The sequence below is a fragment of the Galleria mellonella genome, unplaced genomic scaffold, assembly GCF_026898425.1.
Source record: "Galleria mellonella isolate WM207_F2 unplaced genomic scaffold, CSIRO_AGI_GalMel_v1 utg38, whole genome shotgun sequence".
Taxonomy (NCBI): domain Eukaryota; kingdom Metazoa; phylum Arthropoda; class Insecta; order Lepidoptera; family Pyralidae; genus Galleria; species Galleria mellonella.
The window spans coordinates 4,103,417-4,115,125 of NW_026442090.1; the positions used below are offsets into that span (position 1 = coordinate 4,103,417).

At 31.1% G+C, this 11,709-nt stretch overlaps 1 protein-coding gene across 1 annotated transcript in view; it reads left to right on the forward strand.

Moving 5' to 3' along the window:
• LOC113522749 (heparan-sulfate 6-O-sulfotransferase 2) overlaps positions 1-11,034 on the forward strand; it is a 106,638-nt gene extending 95,604 nt beyond the window's left edge. The window contains exon 8 of the mRNA XM_026908555.3: positions 1,943-11,034. Coding sequence (XP_026764356.1) covers positions 1,943-2,084 — 142 coding nt within the window. The 3' untranslated portion in view covers positions 2,085-11,034. The remainder of the gene's footprint in view (positions 1-1,942) is intronic.
• Positions 11,035-11,709: the final 675 nt, after the last annotated feature.

The window sequence follows — 11,709 nt, forward strand, 5'->3', positions numbered from 1 at the left end:
TCTTAATTTAAAGGTATGTAAACTCCTTATCTGGTAATCATCCTCTGTGACCATCATGTATAACGAAGACAGCGTCCTCTTTACACCAGAGGGCGTTACCTTCACACGATTTGTAATAAATTGCTACCCCTCCCCAGCAAAAAGTGACGGAAACTCGTTTGAGGAATAATACGTATGGTTGTCTCCTGAGTTCAATGCTCCAAGGACATCAAATGTTTTAATGTTATATTTTGCCATATGCCTTGTTTAATTGCTATTATACTACTAACTGGATACCTACTAATAATATAATGAACAAAACATACATAGTTTGAAATAGACGTAATTAAGCACCTTACTATAATAGAATAGAAATTATCTTTGTTCAGATTAACTTATTTAGAAGCTCTTTTAAAATGTTATTTTTATGATTCTACACCTAGGTTCAAAATGATGTTATCTACAACAAGATATACACGGTACAGAAGTATAACACTTGAGTCCTCAAGAATGGCAACGCATGGGGGGTATCATGTCGAAAGAGTATACTTTGTTATGTCCATAGTACTGTTCATGTCTATAGGCGACGGTTACAACTTTCCATCAGGTGGGCCGTCAGCTTTTTTGCCATTCTAAGTTGCATAAAAGATATTTTTACATTTGTATGTAACTATAAGAAACTCAACAGAGGTCGTCTTTAAATGTTTTATTTTTATACAACTTAGAATGGCAAACAAGCTGACGGCCCACCTGATGGAAAGTGGTAACCGTCACCTATAGACATGAGCAGTACCATGGACATAACAGAGTATACTGTTTCGCTCAAGATACCCCCCATGCGTTGCCACTCCTGAGGACTCAGGTGTTATTCCTCTGTACCCAGTAAATTCACGCCATATCCCACCCTTCAAATCGAGACACAGCCATGCAAACACAACTGCTTCACGGTTGAAACATGAATGGGACAGAGGTACTCAAGCAATCGACTTTTGTACAAAGTCTCCCTCTGGTGAATAAGTATCTTTCAATTAACATAATCCTTGGCCATTTAAATGATAATTACAATCATCTGAACATACTGTACCTACATCTTATTCTAGTAATATCCATTCGTAATGATGTGGTGAGAACAACTTTATGTATGAAAATGTATCATGTATTTAATTTCATATAATTCCGTTAAGCGCCATTCACACAACTCCGGGTGAGAGTTTTGAACTTTGAACCTTGTCAGAGACGAGTAATTCGATAGCCGTGTTCATACATCAGAGAAGTCAGTATCAGTGTTGTTTAGTGTTGTGTCCACACCTCGCGGTATTCTTGTTTTAATACAGAAGAATTAGCATTTATTGCAAGAACAATAATAATTAATAATTTTTATTAGCAATTTCTGTTTTACATACGTAATCACAAATAATAGAATATGAATAGATAATAAATATGGCAAATCGTTGTTTTGGTGGCGTGCAACATTAGATAGTACTCATGATAAGGCATACACAAACTAAACACTGCACGCCACGAATCATTGACATTGAACTATGTCATCAAATATAAAATGTACTTAAGCAATTTATCTTCATCCCCGACGAGCACTAACGGGGAGCGAACTTGGAACTGTGTGAATAGTACTGTATCTTTAAATAATATAAAATAAAGTCGCTGTGCGTTTTTGTTTGTCCTGTTTAAGAAGTATATTCTAAACTATGCGACGGATTTTAATATAGATTTCAATATCATTTAGACACTTTTATTTTGAAAAGTTTAAATAAACTTTTGTATAAGTAGATGCTAACATTGTTATTAACTTATTGTTGTTACTGTATGTTTTAGTGCAAAAAAAATATATATATGTTTTGTAACGAAATCGCTTAAAAGATTTACTTCTTATTGCATTCGTGCGAAGCCAGGCCGAGTCTCTAGTACAGTTGAAGATTTTTAATATGTATTTAATTTGTTTTAGATTCGAAGCATTGAAGAAACGCGATACAGATTTCGATTTCCGATGGCGACATTTAGGCGAAGTGACACGGACCGGTGTCACAGAATTCGACTGGGACAGCAACCTGGAAGACGCGACCACCGAGAGGTATAGAGGCAAATAAATTACTTGCCCCCTACTTCACTAGAAAACCATAATTATCAATCTAAAGATAATAGACTAGTCATAAATTCATAATGTACGCATGATCACAAACCGCGGACGCCTATTTTGGGTGTAGCTTACGGGTAAGCCACGTTGGTTTGCTCGGAGTTAATGGTTGTATATAGATTATACCGGTGGTATAGTAAATATAAGGTTAAATTGACGACATTAGCGGCGTAGAAAATATTACGTAGCACCTGCTACTACTGCCGCCAGTCTTCTTTTGGCCAATTAACTTAGCGACTTTGATATTGTTGATCTGCTTTTTGGATTTTAAACTATTGATGATTTAAATATTTGCACAGTAAATTAAAAATGTGTTATTAACTGAGAATTTAAAATATGTTTACATAATTTTAATTCTAATATATTCTACAGCACGGCTACATTATTAGTTGCAAACGCCGCTAATGGCTTCAATTTCCCCTTGTATAGAATTGCAATGTTCGTTATCCGGTTGACTAGAACATAGGACTGTACAAATAGCTTTTAGTATTAATTCACAACTACAAAAGCGTGTTCTATTTTTTCATTTTCCCAGAAAATGATTAATATTCGATCACTAATTACTGTGTTCGCCACTTCGATAGTTATAATAAACAAGGTGTAGATATGTTATCTACAATTTGTGCTATAAATCCATCCCTTGTAAATTATACATATATAGTTACATATATTTTTAATTATAAACAATTGTTGAGAGAATGTTGACGTTTGATAGAAACAGGGTAGGTAACACTGTTAGGAATGGCCCAACGAAGCGTAAGCCTCTAGTAATACTTAATTATAATACTAGCCCAGTGGATCGCGCTACATAAAATTTTAGAACAATAATAATAGAGACACTTGCTCAAACATGTTTTTGAATTGATAAAGTAAGCACAGTTGCTTTATGTAAGTATTGTTAATGTAAACAGCAGCTTGGTTCACTGGTCGAACAATACTCTAAACTTAATAACAATGTTATTACCGTGTATATAGTTGTATTATAATTGCGTAGGCTTATGTAAGTTTGTAAAAACTCGTGGTATATAGACACCGAACATGGCAATCTTTAATGGCAAAAATTGAAATGTGTTATTACTTTAATTTTAGATTATTTTCTGTAGTGGCGCGACTACACCGTGAAAAGTAACCAAAGAACAAAATTAGAGTATGTACATACTCTCGTGAAATTGTATCCGATAGAGTCTTAGAGCAATTACAATAAGAAACGCTATTGGTAATATTTTATAATTAAATATTGCCATTTTTCATTACATTAAAATAATGCACTTATGAACTAACAAGAAAATTAATACATTTGTTAGTCTCTAGACCAACAAATTTACACACTAATGAATATAACTGCAAGCTATATCTAATAACAGACTACCCGCTCCAGCTTCGCAGTGTACTAATGAAGAAAATGAGACGGAATTTTACTATTGAAACTACTGTCTTCTGTCCTACTCGCCCACTTTTTATGTGGAGATTTATAACACAAATTTTTTTCAAACATTTACTTTCACACAAACTTTGTCCTAAACAAAAAAATAAATTAATCAAATAGGTGCAACCATTCTGAAGTGATAGGTTCACATATAATCTTTTTTTTTAATATTAAATACTTGAAAATAAGAATTAATTTCTAATGAAATATAAGATATTCTTGTGTCATGATATATAGTACGTAACAAATCCAGAACTGAACTGCTACTGAGTAGCATATTTGCTTGTGATACTATACAAATTATGGATATATGTAGTTAACTGTAATAAGTATCATCAAGTTCTCAGTGCTTTCTCTAAGAAGCAGTGGCTTTGGCTAAGCGTCTCTTATTGTAAATACTCTAAGAATTAAGCAAATTATGTTTAATGTATATATATAGTTCTAAGCAGTCGAAATGGTATTTAATCTTTACATTTAGCAAAGTACCTTGCTAGGTATAGTTTTAATTTTATTGATTCGTTGCGATTTGTTAAGTTTAAACATTTGATCCAGTTTCGGGACTAGTGTATGCGAATGTGTATTTTTTTTATTTATCGTCAGAATTTTTCTTAATAATCTATTCATAGATATTTTCAATAGGAAAGTTATTTCAATGGCAATATCTTGTCTAAAGTCTTACTCCCTTATTCATAAAAATATCAAACCCCTCATAAATCTACTTTAGCTATGGAACAGTTTTGTCTCTTTCTTTTGTGTTAAATTCCCAATTTCAAAGAAAGTGACAAAACAGTATAATAGTTAAAATAGGTATGTGGAATGTTTTAGTTTTTATAAATAAAAGGATTATACTATTCGTTACATTATTTTTATAATGTGAAATGTAATAAATACTTTTTAATTGTGAAATTTCATAAAGATAATTTAATATTTCCATTATTTGTTTACACACTTAAATACATTTATACCGATAATTTACAACGTTTGCATTATCTGTGATATAAAAAAGTATTGGGAGTTTAAAAAGATTAATATGAATTTTTTGAGGTAAATTTATGTGCCAGTTCGCATTTTGATTTTTTTTTTATATTGACAGATAGTGTAAAAGTTATACGAACCTACCATATAAGATACAACTTGCTCTAGTAATGTGTTTCCGTGGATAAAATTACAAAGTCCATGCATACACTTTGAGCATTCGCTACTAGATAATAATCAAACCTGACCTTATTTCGTTGAGTGAGTCATAAAAGAGTTTAACTTTTACGGCTACTAGTACAAAGGTAACAACAAACATTACGACCTGCCTGGCGCCTATATACAACAACGCCTACAATAGGATTATCGCGTGCTAGTGCTTAGTTCTCTGACTTATCAAATATACAAAATTTGATTCCAAAAACAACAGTCGAATTTTCTGCCTTTTTCAGCTGAAACTGGACGGTACGGCGAAAAATGGCGTAAGTGAAAAAAAAATTGTCTATATTAATAAATTATTTTATAACTTTCATATTTACAGTAGTAGTCAGAAGCAAAGTCTAAGAAACGGATAATTTCGACGGCTTAGCTGTAATTACAAAATTTTCAATATTAATTCTTCTACATTCTACTTATGTTACAATTATTTATTTATTACACCTGAAAACTTTATTCTGTCCATTTTTTATGTAATTAATACATAAATGTACCGCCATTTCAAAAAACATTTTTTTTACTATAGTAGAGTACCACGATTGATCACGATCTCACCTAATGAAAAGTGGTGATGTGATCTGAGATGAAAGAATTTTAAGAAATCATTTATAAATATATCAATATTCAAATTTGTTAATTCAGCGAAACTATTATATATAATGAACTTAAAATAGCTCAGACTCAATCCTATTATAAATTTAATTTATTCTTAGAACAACATCAAAAAGAAAATTTCGAGATAGAGATGATATTTCAAAACGTAGTCTATTGTGGATCTCGGATTGAATATTTACCACTGAAAATATATACATAACTAGTGTTCACTCCCAACTTTGTTTGTCTGAGTTATATTGATTCAGCGCGATAAAAAATAATGCATCCTAAATCCTTCATTGCATATACTACAATATATAAAATTTCATGACTATTGTTTGATCTGTAACAAACAAACGAACTTACTTTTATAATATAAATAAGGATATAGTTAGTAATGTAAACACGATCATTAATTTATATCCAGTTAGTTAATATAAAGGCAAACTGTCAGAGAAATGTGTCCAAGGAATAGCTCAAGGCTATTTACAGTTTACACAACGTCGGACGCGCCACCATTGTGCTAACGAGCCTGGTAGTGGCAGTGAATATATCAATCTGTTTTCGTATATACATCCTTACTAATATTATAAATGTGATAGCGATTTTGTTTGTTTATCATCTCAAGGTGTCGATTAACGATCATAAAATTTTATATATATATATATAGTATTTGGGATGAAAAACGACATAGATTTATATTTATTCTAATAACATATTCCAGTTAAATACGATACAAAAGCATTTTTAAATAATGCATTTTTTTATATTATTTATACGTAATCTGGGTGAAATGTTAATTATTTATTTAAATTTTAATGCACAGTGAAACTATGTACATATGTGCGGACTTAACACTAGACGGTGTTCTCTGTCTCTGTAGTATTATTGTTTTAATCTAATGACTTAATATTTCATTTATTTATATTTCCATATAAAATTAATGCAGCTTTCTTCATATATCTACCTACGAACATATTAGAAAAGAAATACAAAAGGAAAAATAAAAATATTGTCTATGGTAAATTTTTAGTTTAATTCGTACAATCGGTATCGTTTTTAGTGCGTAACTAAATAAATAAAAAGGGAACAGAAAATAAAAAAATAATAAATAAATAAAAGGTTCCGTAACATATTTAATGTCGCCTGCCTTTATCATTTATGAATACAATGTCATTGAAATGTCAATGTGAATGAACTGGGATTAATACGAAAACAATGTTGATTGTTATTGGATGTATTTATCTGAATATTATATAACTGTGACATCACAAATGACTGTAAATTTAAATAAAATTTATATAATACAAAAATGAAAAAAAGGGTAAAGAGGTTTCTTCAGGGTTAGCAACGCGCGCGTAATACTCCTGATAAAGCAAGTGTTCATAGGCTACGGTAACCGCTTACCATCAGGTGGGCCGTATGCTTGTTTGCCATCTCTATAATATAAAAAAAAATCAAGCGTGCGGTATTTTCTACTTTTTATTATATTATTGATAGTGCATCCCTTTTAAAAGAAATTATTTTTAAAAAGATTTTTTGTTCATTATTAAATCAATATTTGGAAGTATTCTAAATTTAACATTTACAGCATTAGTAATTACTGAAAAATACACTGAATCATAAAAACGTAGTCGCAGATTTCTTTTTGCAATTTCATTATTACGGAACCCTAAAAATGGGCACGCAACGGGAATTATAGCATTTATTTAAATATAAACGTTCTCATAGATAACATCGCAGCTACTAGTATAAGTACAAGGTAGAATGTGTATCAATATATAATTTTAGTTGAGGTATCTTCTCTCTGATGTATAATGATTATTATATATAGTATCGGTATTATTTTGTATTATCCTTATTTATATTATTGGAGAGTGTGTCTTCTAGTGACGGTTATATATTTTTCAATATCATTAGTGCCTGAGGACTAATTCGAACGAACCGGTCGATTACAATATCTATGATAAAACTACATTAAATATTTTTTGTATGGTTTCAAACATTGTCTTAATAAAATAACAACAGATCATTACTAATATTTTGTTTCTTCTAATCAAATAAAATTTAATAAGATGTAGTATAAAAATATTTATATTTTATTACACATGGCTGTGCTCAGTGAACATTTATATCAGTTTACGGGCACATTGTCGTGAACATAACGCCAATATATTTACAATGAAGGCATTTGCTTTCTTAAAAAAGAAAAGATCATTGTCCTACCGTGTTTATAAATAGTTTATTTGCTTGATACTTAACAACAAACATATTTATTCATAGACACAGTATAGTCTACGGTCTAAATAACTCAAAATAGCCGCTAGGCAAGCACTCCAACTCTTTTTTATTTGTTAAATAAGTCACTTCCTTTCTTAAGTAATTGTGAAAGATGATAATAAAAAGTATTAAAGCAAATTACAATGTTGATTTGCAATTTTGTATAAAAACTAAATGCATTTTAAGAATTTTATATTTAACTTTCTTCAAGCGCCAATTAATACTGTGTCCCATATGTCATCATATTTATATCTCGAGACGAATTGTCTAAAGATATCGCGCTATTTCCGGAGTCGTATATTGTAGCGAGACGCGTCGATGCTCTGACCTATGGCGGCATGCTTTATTGGATAATATTGCAATATGTCAATCTGTCACTGTATATCATATTAACATGAACACTGCGACTTAAAATAGGATCGATTTAAAAATGGGGTGAAATAAAAAAGATGACAAATTTATCAGAAAATTTGTTATTGTGAATGAAAGGGATCTTTAAATATACAATTGAATATATAAAGAAATTGTGTTGATCGAAAACAAGCAGGCAAATTACATACGAGTACAATGAACGCATTCTTATCATTATTAATTAATTTTATTTACTCTTATATATATAAATAGGTGTATAAATATTGCATAATATTTATGTTACGCTCATTCTTCGCATTTACATTATTATCTGTTTCTCCTTTTTTATTAATAAACAATTTGTGTCTGATACGTATATCAGACAATTGTTATTTGTTACTATGTATATAGATATAGTTTCTAATATCTTTTTATATTAAAACATGATATTTTTGATACACCGCAATTGATCTCACCTTTAGAAATGAAATACGCTTATGACAAGCATACATTTACTTCGTATACGTAATATTAGAAACATTATATTTGAATCGAGGACGTTCAATGTTCAATAAGCTTCCTTTATAATTGTGAGGCGTCTTCCTGAATAGGTTCCCTCAATTGCTATTTTATTGATTTATTTACAGATTGTAAACAACCATGGTGGTATAATGGTTATTCACACACCGCCTCATCTTCCGATGGTCGCGGGGTTCGATCCACGCACGTATCAAACATTTGTTTTAAAGAATATGTTTGTTTTTATTTATCTGAATGATATTGGTTTGGGACTATATGTCGCTGTGAACTATGCCCAGTGGTTTTTATTTATTTAATCCTGATATACATTGAAATGCCAGTCTACCAACTATAAATTAGGTACACACGTGTTGAATCTCTTGCGGTATCTCAATAATATTGCTAAAAAATAGAACCATACTGCAAAATTTCAATTATAAAGCTGAATATAAAAAAAATAGATAATTGTTATTTGCTCTTAGTTAAAAAAAAATCTTGTCTTTTGCAATGTGAAACAATTTCCCGAACGGAGCACTTACAGTAATGAAATGTAATGAACAGCTAGTCTCGATGGGCACTACACATTAAATAAATGTTGTACGAACGTGTTCGAGTGAAATCGGCGTAGTGCCTACACTTGACAATAAATTAGTTTCCATATACTAGCAGAAAACATTTATATTCTTACAAAAGTTAACGCTAATATTATCACAGTAAAATTGTCTTTATATATATACATATAGATAACACAATCGGTCTATTGTCCACGCCATGGAGGACACAACAGCACGTCCGGTGGCCCGGGACAATTTGTGTTACGTAGACTATGTTTCCTACGTGTATAGAAATAAAAATATACTTCCTGTCACCAATTATGACTATAATAAGGTCACCTTCTTATTTTATATTAGTTTTTGTCAGCAATTTTGTACGCGTGCATTTTGACTGGAGAAGAATGAAGCAATGTACGTCACGTTCAAATTGTATATTTGAACTGACTGAGAAGAAGGGAAATATATATAAAAAAGAAAAGAACAATATAAAAATACAAGCAGAGTTGCCAGTGACATTAGGTAGACACTCCTAGATGGCGTATCGTGATAAAATATACCCCAAATTTTAAGTTAAGGTTTCAGAAATACAACTGAAAACTATGTTCAAATTGGTGCTGTAGTTTTGCGTCATTCTGGAACAGTCTGTCGTCTGACTATTGCTCTTATCAACACCCCTCATATAGTTTTTTTTCTTAAATATCTTTTATGTAAAATTATCGTTTAGTTACCATTATATTATATTCAATACTTATATATAATACGTAGCTATTGAGAATCTATATTTCGCTCGTTCTAAAATAATAACTTTTATAGAAATAGAAAAGTTACCGCTCACCTAGACGCTCAGCTTAATATCAGAAAACCTAGTCGTATTGGATTAAATGTTTTCTAAAGAAAAAGAGCCTTATGACGATATTAATAGAGTACTATATCCATGAACAATACATTGCCGTATTCAAGTAAATTACGTCATAGATATCAAAACTTGTAAATTAAATTAAAATTTCATTTTTCTTGTTGCCATCGTACATATTTATTGATACTAGGTTCGTATCGGAAAAAGTGATGTATCCTTTCTTGGACTGGGTCTTAATATATTAGATTTTAGTTACCAATACTGGTATTATACTTTTGAATTTTTTTTTTAATCAAAATATATATTATACTCAATAACATAACTGCTTTAAGTATAAAAATCTCAAAGATGTACGTAATATTAATGTTGTTTTACATTGGTTGTACCTAATTATTTGAAGTTATTTGATGTACATGCGTGCGCAGTCAACTTCAATAGCTTCAATACACATTCACAAACAGATATTAAAATGTTCCACAACTTTTGTTATTCACAATATTCTCTTAGAGCCACGAAATTGGTTAACAAAATGTCGCCTCAAATTAAATTGAACAAATTCTTGTGTACAAGCTAATTAAAACCATGTGAACTTTATCAATATATTTCAGAGGTTGACTGTACAGTTACTTTTGATGGTATTCAGCATGTTTTTACTTGTTTATCATAATAATTTTAATTAGATTTAAGTGATAATATCGACGATATGTATGTGTATATTTTTCTGTGCGTAAGGTAATGCTAAGCCCTGTGATATAATAAATATTGCACCCAAGATTCAGTTCCGACGATAATAACAAAAATATCACTAAATATTTCTCGCTTAAGCTGTAAATATATGATAGCAAAAGTGAATCTAAATCTAATGACGGGTGCATAAGCCATAAAATAAGTTAGCCATAGCCGCGCCAAGTTCTGTGGTGGCATGATAATAAACTAGAACGTCTAGATGTATGTACTGAGTTAATATCATGTATTTATTGTATGTATTGTACCTATAGGATACCACACTGGTGCAGTTCGCGGTGTCTAGTACCAAAATTTAGTGTTTAGTTCTTTAAGTTCCCGACTGAACCAAAACATAGTACGTTATATTGTGTTACTATCACTGAGTAATAAAACAAGCGAAACTAAATGCTCTCTTTTATTTATACCCACCTTCATATTTTGTCAACCCATACTCCTACAGAATTTTAAGTACGCAGAGGAAATATGTGGAAAACACGCCGGAAATACCTAACGGCCAATTAAAGCTGTTCACGCACAGAAACCAATATCGGTCATAAGGCGGCTTAATTTTACCTAATATGGACTTCATAGGTATGTACGTAGTCGGTTCAGCAAAGCGATGGTGGCAGTAGTGCGGGCGTGCAGGAAACTGAAATGGTCGAATTTGCATTTATGTCATTAGGGAGCATCCGCTAAACCGGCGCGGAGCGGTCACCATACTGTATAGGGTTGCCAAAAATCTCATGAGTAATATAAGATCCTTTAGACTGGTAAAAATCAGCAGATATAAAAATATTATATCTTTATTAAGGTGTTTAAATGAGGACAACATCAAAATATTGTGCTAATTTAAATTTCGAACTAGCTCTCCGGATGATGATGGAAAGAACAACAGATATAAAAATACTATATCTTATTTAAGGAGTTTGAATCAGGCCAACACCAAAAATTTGTGTCAATTTAAATTTTGAACTCTCCGCATGATGATGGAAAACACCAATAATATAAAAATTAATCTATGTGATAACAACTTCATGGAAGTTTCTGAACACCGACTTCGTATTCACCCAATTGGTACTTA